Source organism: Engystomops pustulosus, chromosome 5 (genome assembly GCF_040894005.1).
Source record: "Engystomops pustulosus chromosome 5, aEngPut4.maternal, whole genome shotgun sequence".
Classification (NCBI taxonomy): Eukaryota; Metazoa; Chordata; class Amphibia; order Anura; family Leptodactylidae; genus Engystomops; species Engystomops pustulosus.
Genome location: NC_092415.1, coordinates 151,835,661 through 151,854,988, shown reverse-complemented (window position 1 = coordinate 151,854,988; position 19,328 = coordinate 151,835,661). Strand labels below are relative to the sequence as shown.

The 19,328-nt window shown below is 39.0% G+C and overlaps 1 protein-coding gene across 4 annotated transcripts in view; it reads left to right on the top strand.

The window, feature by feature from the left end:
• Positions 1-19,328, top strand: part of ULK4 (unc-51 like kinase 4) — a 488,957-nt gene that overhangs the window by 290,116 nt on the left and 179,513 nt on the right. For all 4 annotated transcript variants that reach the window (XM_072153427.1, XM_072153424.1, XM_072153426.1 and 1 more), the window contains one exon: positions 3,747-3,852. In XM_072153427.1, coding sequence (XP_072009528.1) covers positions 3,747-3,852 — 106 coding nt within the window. The remainder of the gene's footprint in view (positions 1-3,746; positions 3,853-19,328) is intronic.

The following is a 19,328-nucleotide window of genomic DNA, read 5'->3' as shown; positions in this document are numbered from 1 at the left end:
CAATAACAAATGGGTCTTGCATAGTAAATTTTACTTCCACTGCCCTCCCTCCTTGTTCCTGATTGACAGGTCTCACTGTTTATAGTGAGCTTACATCATTGGGCACATAATATAGCTGTACGGTGGAGGTGCCAAAGGTGTATGAAGAGGGCTCATGGGCTGAGCCCTCTTCATACACAGGGGGGAGTTTGTTGTATATTGGAGCAAACCACCACCACTAATAATCGCTGTTGGTGCTCGCACCAAACACAGCTATTAACCCGTCCATTTAAAAGAGGGCGGTGCATGGGCGAACGTCATCGGGGGCGGCAATCGGTTGCCATGACAGCCACGGGTCTTCATCAGAATATTTCTGAAGATTTGTTACAATGAGCCAGTGGCTCATTGTAAGAATACTGTGCAAAAATGCCATATACTGCAATACAGTTGTATTGCAGTATATGGTAGGAACGATCAGACCACCATCTACGGTTAATGTACCCTAGTCTAAAAAGTAGTAAAGAAAAGTTTCCAGAAAGCTTTAAACATAATAATAAAAGTAAAAAACCTAGAAGTTCAAATCACCCCCCTTTCCCTAAAACTGATATAAAACGTAATAAACAGTAAAAATCACAGACACAATAGGCATCGCCGCGTCCCAAAATGATCTAACAAAACCAGCAGTTATTGCCGGCGGTGAACCACATAATGGAAAATAGCGCCCAAGTGTCCGAACGCTTTTACACAACATACATTACATTAAAAATTAAATAAAAAGTGACCAAAATATCTCACAGACCTCAAAACTTCGGCTCATTTTGCAAAAAATGACACCTCACACAGCTCCGTCCACCAAAGTATGAAAAAAGTTATTAGCGTCAGAAGATTCCGAATTTTTTTTTCTCTTTTTTTGTACCCATTCGTTTAATTTTTGAAAATGTATTAAAACACAATAAAACCTGTATAAATTTGGTATCACTGTGATCGTACCGAACCAAAGAATAAAGCAGAGGTGTTACTTGGAGCGCACTGTGAAAGTCGTAAAAACCGAGCCCACAAGAACGTGACGCAAACGTGTATTAAAAAAAAAAAATTTCCATAATAATTTTTGTGGCTGAGAAGTAAAATTTGTTACGCACAAAATAAGCCCTCACACAGCTCTGTACACGGAAAAAATGAAAAAGTTATAGATTTTTGAAGGTGGAGAGCGAGAAATGAGCGAAAAAACCCTGCGTCCTTAAGGGATCAAGTCCCTTATGCATGTGTAGTCTCCAAAACTAGTTTTGGCTCACAATAAGGCCTTGTGAAATGTGGATGTCTGTTAGCCATTGTTTCAATCGGTAGCACACGTCCCTATGGACTTCCGTGGGCTCTTGTACACACATGTGATTTCTATAAAATTCAATATAAATACCTCTGGCTAGGACTCAAGGCTATGTGACCTGTGGTATAGAACATTGCCCTCATAGAAAATAGTTCTTATGCTCTGCAGCACTAATTATTGGATGAAACTTTCGACAATTCTAAGTACTGTTTAGTAGCCTAAATTTAATCTGCATAATTAACTGTAATTTAACAATCCATATACAGGCGGTCCCCTACTTAAGGACTTACAGACTACCCCTAGTTAAAGACAGACCCCTCTGCCCACTGTGACCTCTGGTAAAGCTCTCTAGATGCTTTACTAAAGTCCCGGACTGAAATGATCGGCTATAAGATGTCTGTAATGAAGCTTTATTGATAATCCGTGGTCCCATTAAGGCAAAAAATGTGAAAGCTCAAATTGTCAATTGTCACTGGGGAATTTTTTTTTTTTTTTTTATCTACATTTATAAAATATACAGTTTTAACTTACATACAAATTCAACTTAAGAACAATCCCATGGAACCTATCTTGTACGTAACCCGGGGACTGCCTGTAATGTCACCTCTTTTCGTGAGACCAGTTTCCTGCTATCTATTTTTCTGTTACACTTTTTGTTATTTTCCTCCTATTATTTATTTTACATTGAGGAATAATTAAAACCTTCTCGTATAATCTACTGAGAATTTGTAAGATTCACAATAATATATGATCAAATAATGAAAGAATAAAAACACAAAGCTGCATGTTTCTTACATATTCAAGTCCATAAATGTATTAAAGTTGTTTTAATAAGTTATTCAAGGAATCCATAGTTGCATAAATTTAATTAGATTCTGCCAATTTTCTAATTCAGTGATTTTAGGAGGTTTGTTTTCCATCCAGTATCTGTCAATTAAAAGCCTTGGCACATACATTTACATGTAAAAGCGTCCTAATTTCTAGCAATCATCTTATTTAAGTATAAATATTTATTTTTACATTTAACCCCTTTGGGACTCTTTTGGCCTCTAGTACGCGGCCCCATTTTTCAAATCTGCCCTGTGTCACTATAAGTGGTTATAGCTTTGGAACGCTATAAGATATCCTGGGGGTTTTGAGATTGTTTTCTTGTGACACATTGTACTTCAAATTAGTTTAAAAATTTGGATGATATCTTTTGTGTTTAGTTATGAAAAAACGGAAATTTGGCAAAAATTAAGAAAAATTCTTTATTTTCAAAGTTCGAAATTCTCTACTAGAATTTCTCTAGCAGACAGTCATGGCACTGAGCGCTGTATTTAACTTGCAAATTGCGTCACACACCTTATGTTAAAGGTGCACCACTAAAAAGATAGTGAACTCTATTAGACCAGTGCGGGGGAAGCGACACACTTATGATTTCTGGCGCATGATCTTAGTGAATCGGCACACTCAGCATTATACTCGGAAAATACCTCTTTTAGTGCATTTTCCGAATTTCTAAGTAAATGTGCCCCAGTATGTTATAAAGCGGATTGGTGGCTAGTTTTTTAGGATTAGATTTTCGTATACTGTTGTGCATACAGAGATCGCTTTCTATCACTGGTGACTGCCCATTAGACTCCACAGCTCTGAATAAGCAGAATCTGGTTCTACTGAATCCTTTTCTGTAGAGAACTAGATATCAATCTTCTCTGCTCCTCCATCTCTGTAGCATGTCACCTGCAGATTTGATTCTTAAGGATTTGGCATTTTGGACATTAAAAACATCCAACACTTACAAAAACCTTTGGAACTTTAGTGGTACCCAAAAATATCTGAAATAAGGAAACTTTACTGGGTATGATGTTGAATGTTGGCTTAAACAAGCTGCAATTATGTGAATTCCCTGCCCGGCTGCTAGCACAATACAATTACACGTTAGCATATACGTTATAAACGTCTTTATGAATTGGCCAATGCATTTGTCTTGAGTGACAAATTAATGACACTGTCTGAAGGCACTTTGCGCACACATTGCCATCTATCATTTATCAAGGTAATAGCGTGTGTCTTGATAGATTTGTCCTTTTCTGTTGCCCGGTGTTAATACCGTTTTTTGTTTTACTTATTATGTGGTCCTCAGACATGAATAAAGGATATTGTCACGTTGGTGTTTGTAAATAAATCTCTCTCCTTACATGTCTCAGAAATAATTAGACCCACTGGTGGAAGTCGGTAAAAGAATCATTTATCTTCCTCAAGTATAGAACGTATCTGGAAAAGTGTAGCTGTTTATTAAGAGACAGATTTCAGATATATGTGGCTGCTGGGATTATACTCTGTACAGTCAGGTCCACATCTCATAATGGTTGTGGGGAAGTATTTAATATAATGTAGACGTAGTAAGAAGTAAGACATAGACGTTGTGGGTTGCTCATTGTGTACACGTTGTGTATTGCAGACACATCAAGAAAACGTGCTTGGAAATGTCATTCAAAACACAATATCTTTATTATACAACTTGGTTGCTCAAAAAGATACAAACATGAAGCTTCTATATCAGCAGGGTAAGTACATATACATTTCAGTGTACATGGTTTTATGAGTTATTGGAAATGTAGACATTTTCTGGGAGAACTGTAAACAAATACTTTTAATTTATTTTTTTTCTGTGGATACTTGAAGGTATGTCCTATGGGACCCTTTTCCTAGATCATGCTTGTGACAGTGGGAGTAAAATGTATTTAGTCAGCCGCCAAGCTCTCAAACTTAAAAAGATGAGAGAGGGCTGTAATTAACATTATATGTAGACCTCAACTGTGAGAGACAAAGATCCACATTTATTAAAGCCCCTGCACCTTTTTTTGTCTGACATTGCATGTTCTTTTCTAAGCAAACTGCTTGCACTTGTATTTCTGAAATGTCTGAGACACATTTGTTGTTGTGGTTGCACCATACGCGGCGCAATACAAAATTCTGCATTGAATTCTGTGCGCCACATTTATGCAGTGTCCATCATAATTGTGTTGGACGCTCTTTGTTAAAGGTGCACCAAAAAATGTGCACGTAGCAGTGCAGGGGGCGCCAGATTAATGAAGACCATGCGACACATTTCATAAATCTGTCGCCCGCTGCACCCTAAACTGCACACATTTTAATGTGTAAAAATCAAATCCACAAAATCAAATTGATTTTTAAAAAATGTATTTGCAAATTATGGTGGAAACTAAGTATTTAGTCTTCTCCTTCAAAACTAAATTTACCCATTAGGTTCATGTCTTTCACCTGTGAAATTGACAAAACTGCAACCAAAACCACCTCAAAACTAATTGCGAAGCAGTTTTAACTGCAACGTCTGACCGCACCCTCACACTGCAAACTCCACTATGGTGAAGACCAAAGAGCAGTTGATGGTAAATTGTAGACCTGCACCAGTCTGACACCTACCTAAAGGCAGGTTTTTCACATGACAGATGAGAAGAACTTAAGATTTGTGTAGTTTGAAACGCAATGGTCTTTTTACACGTATCCCATGTTTGTCATGTACTTTTAATAGAGTATAAAAGTTTATTGGATTTTATTCATTTTTTGAGTGCTGGAGAAATGCCTTTTTCTCTGGATTTGCCACTCTGGAAGATACCCGGTTTCCTCTCCCTCTCCTGTGCACCTTCAACAAGCAGTCTACTACTTGGCGAGCTGTAATTGTAACTTGTATTTTTGTTTTTTCCTGTGTTATTCATAGGTAGCAATTGTCAAGGTTTTAACAATGGAAATATGAAAAAAAAATTTCCGTATAAGACTTTGATGGGTTTTTTTCTGTAGTAATACCTAACAAAAATAATACAACTTTGGCATCTATACTCTGACCAAAAGATCCCGAACACTTCTTCCCCTCAAATCAGTATACAAATGGTTTCTTAATGGGTTATATGCAATCAATTGGTTTTGTTTAAACGTTGGAAATGTATTCTGGAAAGCTCAACAAAAATTTGTTTAAGGATATAGACCCGGTTAGGAAAATAGCTTTGTTTTTCTAATGTAAATTCTGACACTTATAGGAAAACATGGCAGCTCTTCATTATTCCATAGAATAAAGCCATATAAAACAGTACCACTTAATTTATTAAGTAAGCTTTTGTTTCATGCAATTTTGACTGTTTGGTTTAAAATACTGAATTATGAGCATAGTACTTCTTTACTATTAATCCAGTTTTAGCATTCCTGTTGTATAAATGTAGTGTCTCAGGACACCAAATCTACTTATTAATACTCAGATGTTGGGAAGGAAAAACTGCATTCACTTAAATGTAAAATGACAGTTCTTATCAGGCTACGCACATAGTATTTTCCCATGTCAGTAAGAATCCTAATGTCCCAGTAGACTTTGAAATTGAAACATGATGATAGGGATGTAAAACTGCATTTTTAATACTTCTCAACTGTAACCATTCACAGTAGGTTCATAAAGAGGAACATTTGCTCCCATAAATTCACACTCTGCTTTAAATTTTGCTTTTTCAGTAGTACTCATACCATTTATGATATTGATTGATAGATATGCGGATGTATGGATATATAGATAGGAATAGATAAAAAGAAAATACAGTTAATAGATTCACATAGCCAATTCAGGAACAGATACTCTCGCCTTACGCATGCTGGAAATGTGTCAGAATTTAGATGGATTCTAAGGATCCTTTTGAAGGTTTTATTCTAGAAATTTATGGGGACACAGTGTGAGGGCAGCCAACATTTCCTGCATATACTTTGACTTGTCTTGTCTACAACATGTTGAAGCTACGTTACATGTCACTTGCGTTAGTCAGTGATTACGTAATCTCTTAAAGACCTATTTTGCCCATACCTAAACCAACTCCCTGGGGCTGAGGCAGGGGTAAGAAACAAAATATACCATAGACACCTTGCTCTAGCTCCTGGTGCCAGCATCATACCACTCTATTCGGCAATACTCCTGGTTGGGGTGGCAGTGTCACTAATTATGGGGCTAGCTGTGGCCCTTGAGTGGGGCCTAGTGGCAACACCTGTTTCACAGCATAGACACTTGCTGTGGCCATTAAGGGCCCAGCTTGAGAGTGTCAGTGAATTGGCAGGTTGGGACCAGGAATAAGTATGCAATTTTAATTTTCCCAAACCATTGCCCTGGTTCCCAGGAAGTTTTCCCTGAATCCTTCAAATAGTCCTGATTAGTGATGAGCGGACCCATTAGGATTCGGTTTTATGCTGAGGGTTTTTCTATGAACTTAATGGGGTTTTGTTGTTCCTATGGAGCCCTTTTTAAAAGTATATATTTTTGTAAACATATTTTTTATATGACTGAAACCGTTAGGAACAGCAGGAGGGGTGAGTGGACCACATCTACACAATGAATTGGAGCCTCAGCTAAATTTCAATAAATTTGTGAATGGAACTGGCTCTACTGCCTTTTGCTATTTAGGTGGCCACAAACCTATAAGGAAGTAAAAAGGCAGTGCTTGATTCACCCCCGGATTGCACTTGTTAAGGAGCTCGCACTGGTTTCGGACGCCATCTTGACTATTGTCCGACATCTTAGATACAGCGGCCATGTTCCCTGACCATTGTCAAGTTAATGTCATGATTCAAACTTCATTTTATGTAACCTGTTTGCTTGCCTGTCAGCTAATACCCTTTGACATTTAATGAGAAGCCAGTCTGTCCTTGATGCTACATTATATTATGATTCTGGTGTCCGCTTATCGTCTTCTTTTCAGGAAATTAGTATAAACAATATCTGTGTACAAGGTCTCTGAGAACTGAGCTCAATTAATTAATTTTTTTTCCCAGAATGTGCTGATGACCAATAACTTTACAGTATACTATTCATGCCTACTCTTCTGTCTGTGATATTATGCATTTGATTTGAGATTAAACGGGAGAAGATACACTAAGAGACTGACGTGTTTTGGTTTTATGTTTAACCCCTACGGGACGCAGCCTCTTTTGGCCTTAAGGACGCGGCCCCATTCTTCAAATCTGACCTGTGTCACTATAAGTGGTTATAGTTTTGGAACGCTATGAGATATCCAGGGGATTTTGAGATTGTTTTCTCGTGACACATTGTACTTCAAATTAGTTTAAAAATTTGGATGAAATCTTTTGTGTTTAGTTATGAAAAAAAACAAAATTTGGAAAAAATTTGGAAAAATTCTTTATTTTCAACGTTCTAAATTCTCTACTTTTGATGCAGATAGTCATAGCTCCCAAATAAATTCATAACTTACATTTCCCAAGTGTCTGCTTTATGCTGGCATGGTTTTTTAAGATTCCACATATTTTACTAGAATGCTCTGAGGCTCAGAATTTAGGTATCATTTTTCACATTTTTTGTAAAATCACCAAAACCTGTATTTAGATGGACCTGCTCAACTTCTAATTGACACTGAGAGGCCTAAATAATAGTGAGACTCGTAAATTACCCCATTGTGGAAACTACACACCTCAACGTATGAAAAACCACTTTTAAGAAGTTTGTTAACGCTTTACGTGTTTTATAGGGGTTAAAACAAAATGGAGGTGCAGTCTCCAAATTGTAATATTTTTTCACAATACACCCATTTTGGGTGGAAAATTAAACATTTACAATGGATTAAATGAATAAAGGCTCCACAAAATTTGTTACCCAATCTCTCCCGAGTACACGGATACCCCATATGTGCTGGTAACCTGCTGTATGGGCGCACGGCCGGGCATAGAAGGGAAGGAGGCGCCATCCAAATCAGATTTGCTATGTCACATTGTACAGGCTATAATTTTTTTCTTTTTTTTATTGTGGACCTATAGGGGCTTATTTCTTTTGCCACATGAGATGCACTTTTCTGGTACGTAATTTGGGGGAATCTATAGGCTAATTGGTGAGATTTTATTAACTCTTTGTTGGTGGAGGAAATGAAAATCATCACTTTTCAGGAAGATTTTTATGGGTTTTTTTTTTTTGGCTGTTTACCATACCATAAAAATAGTATATTATTTTTATTCTATGGGTCGCCACGATTACAAAAAGACCTCATTTATATAGATTTTTTATTTTTTCCCATTTTTACTGAATAAAAAGTAATTTGGCAAAAATGTTGTTAATTTTAGCATCACCGTCTTTCATATGCATAACTTTTTTATTTTTCGCCTCACAAATCTGTTTAAGGGCTTATTTTTTGCGAGAAGGATTGATCTTTTTAGTGGTCTTATTTTAGAGTGCATAACATTTTTTAAATCCCTTTTTAGAGCATTTTTATAGGGTATTAATTGAAAATGATCTTTTTTCTGGAGCTTTTTTTTGTTTTGTTTTTTACGGGGTTCACTTTGCGGATCTAATAACGATTTTGTTTTATTATACAGATTGTTACGGACGCAGGGATACCAAATATGTGGGGGTTTTGTGTATTTTATTCAATTGTACTGAATAAAAACCAATTTGGAGAATATCTTGTTCATTTTAGCATCACCATCTTTTCATATGCATAACTTTTTTATTTTTCGGCTGACAAATCTGGTTAGGGGCTTATTTTTTGCGAGAAGAGTTGTTCTTTTTAGTGGGCTTATTTTGGAGTGCATAACATTTTTTAAATGACTTTTTAGAGCATTTTTTTATAGGATATTAATTAAAAATTATCTTTTTTTGGAACGTTTTTGCGTTTTTTTTTCTACGGCGTGTACCGTGCGGGTCCAGTAATGATTCTGTTTTATTATACAGATTGTTACGGACGTGGCAATACCAAATATGCAGGGTTTTTTGTGTTTTTGTGTTTTTTATACTTTATTAAGTGTTTTTATGGGAAAGTGACATTTTAGGGGCTTATATTTTTATGTATTTATTTTTTATTTATTATAATGTGTAGTGTTTAGTGTTTTTGCATATTTTTACTTATACATACTTGAACTTGAACCAGTGATGCTCTGATCACTGGTTTAAGTTCAATACACTGCTCTACAATACTATTTTATTGTAGAGCAGTGTAAACTGTCTGAGCAAGCTTGCGCATGCTCAGACAGTTTACAGTCAGACCCGGAAGGGGTCTGGCTGCCATGGAGACCGGGCAGCTCCGGGGCACATGCCAGTCCTCGGAGCTGCCCAGAAGTGGATCGGATCCCCCGGTAAGCGGCAAGGGGGATCCGATCCACAGCGCAAACACCCTTACACGCCGCGGTCATGTTTGACCGCGGCGTGTAAGGGGTTAACACCCGCGATCGGAGCCGGCTCCGATCGCGGGTGTTAGCGCAGGCTGTCAGCTGTACTAGACAGCTGACAGCCGCTGCTTCTGGTACCGGCTCCGTTCGTGAGCCGGCGCCAGAAGCAGGACGTTATAGAAGGTCCCCGTGCGCTAAGCATCTAGCCCCGGGGACGTACTATAACGTCCTGGTGCGCCTAGGGGTTAAGTTCCTGGTACCAGGACAACCATGAAATGGTTAATTAGGACTCACCTTACAAAAGTCAAGAGGGCTGTTGGGGCCCTGCATAAAAATCCCTATCACACTCATCTCCTACTGAACTTTAATCTTTGCCAATTTTACAGATTTTTGTTTGATTTTTAACCAAGGTGGCTTATGGAGCAGGAGCTCCAAAATAAATATTCACTGACAGGTTGCATTCACATACAGCCAATTGCATATCTTCCTTAGGATAAGAGTAGGAGATATAACTGGGGAGGCTACTGAAACCTCTTTCACAACTCCTTGAAGGACTGCAGTCAAAGTGGGTTTCTGGGTCTGTAAATTTCAAAACAGGAAGAATTATGAAAGAGTGGGCTAAAATCTGAAGATGTGTATTGAGTGGAAAATGGAGGGAGACTTATTTTAGGATTTTCCATTACGCTTATTTCAGATTCAATCTTCCCAGGGCGCCCTCTAAATGCTCAGATCGATTGAATGCCCAAAATGCTTTGCACTAACCTCTGGCATTACCTCTGCCAATGTGAGCACTTGCAAGCATTCTGGAACTTGATCAGAAATCACATCCATCCTCATTGGAAGATTAACTTGCCCTTAAACCCACTGGTCTTTTATAATGTGGAAAGGGAAGGGATTTAGCATGAACCTGTCACCAGTGTTACAGCGGTCGCCTTTGATTTCTGTCAGCATACTTCTTTATGCAATTTATGCAATCGCCTTTAAGATGACCTTTGTTTTCTGTCAGAACTGTATGAACGAACCGTAAGCCTCACTAGCTACAGGAACTTCAGAGTTTCCTAGTACAGACAAAGTGTTGGAGATATCCGTCAAGGATCTGATTGACACGTTCAAGTTGGATTGGTGTTGGTGTGCAGAGGAGAAATCTAATTTCACTCCCAGAAGTCTACACAGCGCTCTCCAGAATTTGGATGTGAACTGGATGGCACGTCAGGGGAAGTCTGTGCAGGTGAAATATGTGCTGAATGAACAGAGTTGCCAACCAAGAAGCAGAGGGGAGGCCAGACAGAAGAGTAAAGTGTGCCATTTCGGAGAAGCGATCCACAACAATCCAGATAATAGTACAACCAGCTGAAGAAGGCAGGTCAGTGATGAAATCCATGGAGATATGCTGCCAAGGCCTATCAGGAACTGGTGGGGGAACTGGGGTTTTGAATGAGCAGGTTTGTTGTGGGCACATGTAGAACACGCAGAAACATTTTCACCCACATCTTTCGGAAGTGTAGGCTACTATTACTGATGAGAAATGAAGTCCAAAGTATTACGAATTCCAGAGTGACCAGGAAACTTGGAATTATGTCCCCAGGAAAGGTTCTTCTGAACATAAGTCTTTCCAGATAGGATTTCTTTAACCTGAAGAGGAGCTACAAAGACAATTCTAGAAGGATTAATAATAATAACAATAATTCCTTTATATAGCGCACACAGATTACACAGAGCTTGCCAAATCAGTCCCTGTCCCCAATGATTGATGATATGCTGAGGGTCACTAGTTTCAAAAGATCTAGAAAGCGCATCCGGTTTGGTGTTTTTATCAGCAGGACATATGTGGAGCTCAAAATTAAACCTGGCAAAAAACAGTGACCATCTAGCTTGATGCAGATTCAAGCGCTGTCCAGACTGTAAGTAGATGAGATTTTTGTGGTCAGTATAAATAATTATTGGGCCAACAGATGTCTCCACTCTTCCAGTGACAAATTGGTGGTCAAAAGTTCACAATCTCCAATGGAATAGTTTCTTTTGTGCTGAGGAGAAGAGCTTGGAGAAGAAGCCACAGGTTAGGGATTTTCTCTTAGCATTCTTTTGGTACAGAAGAGCTCAAGCTCTGATGGAGGAGACGTCAACCTCCAAGAAGCATTTGCGTGTCCCGTCAGGATGATGAAGAACAGAGGTTGAGATAAATTACCTTTACAGCGCAGAAAATGCTGACTCAGCTCCAGGAGTCCAATTCTTTGCATTCACCTTGCATTGGTGAGAGCAGAAATAGGGGCAGGTAGAGGTTTGGGATAAATTGCCTATAGAAGTTCTCAAATCCCAAAGAACCTTGGATAGCAGAGAGACCCATAGGACCAGGCCAATCTAGAACGGCTTTTACTTTTTCTGAGTCCATTAAAAGACCCTTGTCAGACACAATATAATCAAGAAATGTCAGTGAGGTTTTCTCAAACAGGCATTTCTCTAATTTGGCATAAAGATTATTTATTGTGACACAACTAGGGGAACATAACTCAGATGCATCATCAAATCAGGAGAGTAGATTAGGATGTCGTCGAAATACACCACCACGCAGATATTCAACAAGTCTCGGGAGATGTTGTTCACAAACTCGTATTGCCCCTTTCAGGTGTTGATTGCTGCCTTCCACTCCTTACCTTCACAGATATAGATCAAGTTGTAGGGCCTTTGGAGATCCAACTTAGAGAAGACTTTAGCTCCATGGATCCTATTAGCGTTAGGAGATAAGAGGCAAGGGATACTTGTTTTTTAAGGTGATAAATCAGAATAGTGTGCACTCTTTCCGCAGTACAGACACAAATTCTCGGTGCGTCTGTGTAGACGTTCCTGCTCAGTAAGTTTAGCCCTTTTAAGTTGCATGGTCTTCTATGGTGGTGAATTAAAATGTCAATACATGTAGCCAAAGCAATAAGGTCAGCCAAGAAGGTTGACACATCTCTTCCTGCCAGATCATCTTTGATATGTGAAGAAAGACCTTCCCAGAAAGCAGCAACAACAACATCATTATTCCAGGTTACTTCTGCAGCAAGTATCCGGAACTGAATGGCTTATTATCCAACAGTCTGTCCTAGTGAAGGCGAAGCAGGGCACACGGTGCAGATGAAAATTTCCCTAGTTCCTCAAAAACTGTCCTTGCTGTTTCAGGACTGCCTTGCTCCCAGAGAGGAGCAGCCCAGGATATAGCTTCTCTAGAAAGCAAAGAAACAATGAATGCTACCTTAGAACGCACAGTAGGAAACAGATGAGCATGCAGCTCAAAATGGATTAGACACTGGATCAGGAATCCATGACAGGCTTTGGCACTTCCATCATAACTAGGTGGGAGAGAAAGCTGGACATCAGGACTGACAGACGCTGGCTGGGACCTGTGGTACTAAAGGAGTAGATGCAGAGTCCAAGTGTGTAACAATATTTCATGCATGTCCACCAGAAAAGCTTGCACAGGTGTCTTGGCTTGGCCAGTAGGGTCCATGGCCCGAGCAAACTATAACAAGCAGCAGGTTGTGAACCCACTGTGCTTTCTAACTGGTTTCACTTTAGGGAATACTATAAGAGCGTTATCCCTGGCCCTCTCCAGTATTTACCCTTTTACACTTATACAGGCATCTGGACTTTGCAGCGGAGAGATCACAAGGCGCTACTTCTTGTGGTGGTCCCAGTATAGATAGCAGTTGGCCCAGCAGGCACAGAGGCTCTGGTACGCGGTACCAAGGGGTCAGCCAAGGCAGGTAGTCAGTAACAGTCTGTAGTCAAGGCAGGCAGCGTTCAATAAAAATCCAGGGACAGGCAGAGGGTCGTGGCAGGCGGCACAGGTTCAAGAAACAAGCCGGGGTCGTATACCAGGGAGCGCAGGTCAAATCAGATCTGGAAGCCAGGGGCCACACACGGTAGCACACAGAAACAGAATACCATGCAACAGGACTAGCAAGCTAGGAACCTTTGCGCGGAGAGTAGGGCATGCTGGACTATATGATGGGTGGTGCAGACTGAGAGACAGTGACAGCCTAGCTGGGAAGCACCCTGTTCTTTCAGAAGGAGTGAGAGGCGCCGCCCGCACCCTAAGGGAGCTAAAGCATGGCCGGACACAAAAGTATAAAAACAGACAAAAGTATCATGAAAGTTAAAAACAGCCATATTCTTCATATTGGGGGAAAGTAGAGATACCCCTTTACACACTAGATTGTTGGCTGCTTTCACCAAAATCTGCATATTTGATAAACATCAATCTACTATATGGTTTGGTCAGGAGATGCAAAAAGTGTTTTCCTTTGGATAGATGCCAGCGCAATGCACATCAATCAAGGAATTAAAAGAAAATAAAACTCCCTTACATTGAGCAGATAGCACAACAGAAATCTCAGGTTTAAAGGCCAATTATATTTTAATAGTCTTCATTTTACTATAATGGGAATGTTTTATTCAGTATTGAAAATACACTTGGTTATTTGACTTCTGAACAAATTGGTTGAAGGTACATTGACTTTTTATGTGTCGCTAATTAAACGAGCCACACCCACTCTCCGCGCTTTGGCTTCACTACAAAAGATTCAATGGGCATTAAAAGGTAAATACAGAGATGAAAGTCTCTGCTTAGAAAATGTTTTGTGGACTGGGGATTGATGATGCAGTGTATATAGTTTGTTTGAAGTGATAAACTGATTGTTTGATCTTTCTTTGTTTTATCTAGTATTGCTAATGTTATTAGTCATATACAATGATTTATATGCATGTGTGTGGTCTATTCCTGTCCAGGTGTACAAAGGGACAATTTCCTCTGAAAACATGCCAAGAAAAGAAATAAAGTTGTCTCTATGTAGCATGACTTATATACACTGTCAAAATAAAAATAACTTTTGGACCAGTGATGCAGCTGAGGTTAACAATTGTGCACAAACTGGCATTACACTCACTGCTGTACATGTTGAGTCATGTGAACTATAAAATATAAATTTTATTTGTAACACATATAGACATATGTCTGTGTTGATTGAGTTATGCTTAATTTCCCATGTCAAAATGCCAGTCAAAACTATCAAATTCTGTATATGTCATCATGTACTTTTAGCAAATTGGCAGTCATTTGACTTGTACTTCACAACTTTGTAAATCTAAGTTCACATCTGCATTCAGCAGGTTCTGTTCCCCTTACTGTTATTCAATAGCAGAAAAAATGTGCTTCCGTCTTTTATTGGCTTTTTTTTAACAGCAGAAGCGTAATAGAACGTAACCTTCCGTACATTGAAGTCAGTGGGCCTTTTACAAAAACTCTTGATTTTCGAAATTCAAAATGTTCTACTTTTTCCACAAATATTCATAACAGCAAAAAAACTTGATAACTACTATTAACCGAATGTCTGGTTAATGTGGACATTTTTTTTTTCTTTGCATACTCTTATTTTAGTAAGATATTAAAATGCTTTGAACTTTAGGTAAAATTTTTCACATTTTCATAAAAAACACAAGGGTTTGTTAACCCTTTAATTGTTTTACAGGGTTGTCTTCAATTTTACATTTTTTTGGCTAAATGAATGTGTTTTTCAAAAAATGTACAAATTTTCAGTGGATAAAATACCAAAACGCTCCACAAAGTTTGATATCCAATTTCTCTTGAGTGTAACAATACCCCGTATGTGGTAGTAAACTGTTGTGTACTACTGTACGGTTGGCTATTTTTTTGGCAATTTGGACAAAACATATTATCTACGATATTATATCCAATTACGCTGATAGCTCATTTATATAGATTTTTTATATATTTTTATAATTTTACTGAAGAAAACCTTATTATAGAGTAAATCTCAATTTTTTTCGTATAGCCATGTTTTCAGAGACATAACTTTTTTTAATCACTTTTTGGATCATTGTTGTGAATGGATTTTATGAAAAATGTAAATTTTTGGGAAGTTTTTCAGGTTTTGTTTTTACTGTGTTCACTGCGCATGTTCAGTGTGTTACAGACGGACCCGCCTCCCGGGTAAGGATCGTGCACTGGCAGACCCCGGGGCTGCAAACGGAGCCAGGGCTTGATCAGCCCCCCCCCCCCCCGGTAAGCGCCGCAGTGGGGGGGGGGAGGGGACTGATCAAGCAGCATAGAGACTCCTTGTAAGGGGTTAACGCCGGCGATCAGAGGAAACTGCGATCATGGGTGTTAGCGGCGGGTGCCGCCTATAATATAAAGCCGACACCCGCAGCTTCTGGCATCGGCGCCGTATGGCAGATGGTGCCAGAAGCTGGACGTAGTACTACGTCAACATGAGGCAAGTCCTTGCCGCCTGTGACGTAGTACTACATCCAATGTCGGTAAGGGGTTAAAGCAAAGTGTCACCAGGAATGTCATTTTAGCTGCTGATGTTGATGTTACCCTATCCTATCTCGCTCCTTTGAAATAAAGAAGTTGTCTGTTTGAGAAGCGCGTCTTTGAATCCTACTTTCTTTGTAATCACCATACTATTTTAGCTGCTTACCAGTTCCAATAGCCTATACAATCTAATTTTAAAAAAAGTATTCCAAATCATTTCAGCAGTTTATATGAATTTAATTTATATTACCTCGCAGCATGTGGTGAGTCCCTGGAGAAAGGGGGGCAGCTGCAGCCTGTGTGTGCCTGTGTGAGTCTCCTCTTCTCCACACTTATGAGCTCCTTCTCCACTCCCTGTCATGTGCATTGAGCAGGCAGGAGACAGAGTGTGATTGTATGGAGTAGAGGAAGAATGCATGAGTAGACACAGGCTGCAGCTGCCCCTCTCCTGGGACTCTCGACACGCTGCTGGTAGTGAGCCAGGTAATGTCACATAAACTTGAAATGATTCAGAATGCTGAAAAATGCTTTTTTAAAATCAGCATAGCACAGGCTATTGGAACCTGTGATCAGCTAAAAATGCCATTCCTGGTTACAGGTTTGCTTTAGAATTTGGCATGAAATTGCTATTGAAATCAGATTCCATATACTGCATCTGATGTAAAGGTAATTTGGTGGTCAGAGCATTTTCATATGCATGTCATGTATATATATCAAATGAGCAATGTTGTTGTTTTTTTGTATTTTTTTTTTTCAGCAAGTGGTTAACAAATAAGTGGATCATCATTTTATTTGTAGTAATCTTTTAGAAGCAATGTGTTTGTCAGGGCTGTTTTAACTCCATCAGCTTTTTAGAAAATTATTGTTATTTAATATATTCTGTTCCCTGAGGCGATATTGAAACAGCATCTATTTTTGTGCTCACTAGCTGTTTTGCTGCTGTGTTTGCATGCTTGTTTAGGACATCTAAGATCAACATTTATTTACAACATTTTAATCCTACATTAAAGCTTTTCATCTTAGCAGATATAGCTTATCTAACTAAAGAACTGCAGCTGAAGCCTGCCATGCGTCATACAAATTCCCTTAAAGATTTGATATGGGACTTTTCTATCACCTCTGCGTTAAACCTCGACTTTTCCTATTTGCTTATAAACCATTGTCAAATGTTGTAAAAGTATGGACATTTTTCTGTCCACTTTCCACTAGCTGCTTCTTATGTATCTAAACTGTATTTCTTGAGAGTTCTTTTTGAAATGTCTTAGTTTTCAGAAGGTTTTCTGTCAGTTTTCATATACAGATGGTCCCCTATTTAAGAACACCCAACTTATAGACGACCCCTAGTTACAAACAGACCTGATTTACTATAGATTAGTCCTAGGCCACAGCAATCCCTTTAACAGTTATAAAAGGTGTATGTAATGAAGATTTATTGTTAATCCTGGTTCTTATGACAACCTAGCATTTTTAAAATACAATTGTCACAGAGAGCAAAAATAATTTTGACTTGGGTTACAATTATAAAATATACAGTTCTGACTTACATACAAATTCAACTTAAGAACAATCCTACAGAAACTACCTTGTATGTACAGGGACTGCCTGTATGTATTATATAGAAAATGATTGCATTACATATAGATTTCACAGTCAAAGTTTGTGGACTCAAATTGCAATCCAACCTGAGCAATTAATCATGGTGCTAGTAAATAATAATAATTCTTTATTTATATAGTGCACTCAGGTTACACAGAGCTTGCCAAATTTGTCCTTGTCCCCAATGGGGCTTAAAATCTAATCAATTTACCAGTATGTTTTGAAGTGTGGGAGGAAACCAGTGGACCCGGAGGAAACCCACGCAAACATAACTTTAATGGGGTAAAATCCGGGACACTGAACATTTAACGGGGTTATCCAGGAATTAAGAAAGTATTCTTAACATGCATCAGTTTCCAGTTCCACTTAGTAGTCTCATGATCTAAGGTGGTCACGGATTAGATTTGTAAGCTATGCCTGATGCTCTCGAAATCAAATACTTGAATCCCAATAGATGTTTCTTAAAACCCCCTTCTTGTTGGCGAACTAACTTTCTATATATGTAATAGGCATACCATACTTTTCAGACTTTAAGAAGCATCTTACTATAAGCTGGACCCCACATTTAGTTATCCAAGAAAATATATTTTACACCAATAAAAACGTCCCTGTCACATGCAAGCACAGGGCACACAGCTCTGCTAAAACCATTCACTCACACACCTCTTGGTACAATGGGGCTTATTTACTTGGGGTCAGCGGATGCACTTTCGTCGAACTTTCCAAAGTTTTGCGCGGCTGTGACAGGTATTTAACAGGGGATTATGTTGCACGCGATCAGATTTTGGTGCAGCTATGCTGGCTTTCATGCAACAGAAATCGGGGTCGTGCCATTGGACGATCCAACTGATTCGGACTGAGCACAAGAATTAACTTTCAAATTGTGTCGTAAGACAATGCACTTACATACACCAGGAAGAAGAGGTGAACTCCGGCGGACCTGAGCGGGGAAGCGACATCCACGATATGGGGCGCACGATCTTAGTGAATTGCGGCACAATTAACCTTAAAGGCTCCCCACATAGTGTAATGCCCCTTCTTATGCCCCCCCCCCCCCATGTACTCATATAATACTCCCTCTTCATTTTATCCCACCTTTCTATAGCACCACACACTTATATTGCCCTAGCTTTCTGTCTTCCTATCACATCCCCTTCATATTCTGGCCTACTGTCCTCCACCCCCCTCATATACTGTATATGCTGTTTCACCTGTTTTCTTCTACATTTCTGTTTACTTTCTGGGTGTCATTCATTGTGACATTGTTTAAAGGGATTTTGCTGGGTGACGTAGAAAGTAGATGCACACTTTGTAGAAAACTGTAGAAAACATTTATTTGTAAAATGAAAGATCCCGAAATTGGTAAGGTTTGTCTGGAAAGCTTTTATAGTATCCTAAACAATGGTCTTTTTATTTTTGTTTGATTTGGGAGCTGGAGAAGCTATGGTCAGGCAGACATAAAAATAAATAACTGAATGGATTTATAATTCATGGAGAGCAGAAATCTTCCCCAGCTGCCGCCTTTTGTGCAGGGATTGTCTTCTTTAGACAACTACCTTAATAGAGGATAACGGAGGATCTCCAGTACAGCATCAATCAAATAAATTATACTTGCCAGGCCTATTGCTGAATTCTTACTTTTTCTTGAAGTTAGAGGTTAAAAGACAAGGATTGATATACTTTATGTACAGAGCTAATGAATATGCTATATCAATTAAATGTAATCCGTGTGAACAGCTCTACTCAAACAACTAGTGATTTCAGTAAACAGAGTGATTTCAGTGAACATAAAGCTGCTAAGTCCTTATGCGAAATATCTACAAAACTCCTAACTATAATGAATTTACTTATAGTTCTAGACCTTTCATATGGGGAAGATAGACCTTGTAAACCCTGGATGGCTTCTGGGCCCAAGTGCAAATGGATTCTCTGCATTCTCCAAGTTATGACCCAGTTAAAGGGGCATTTCACAGA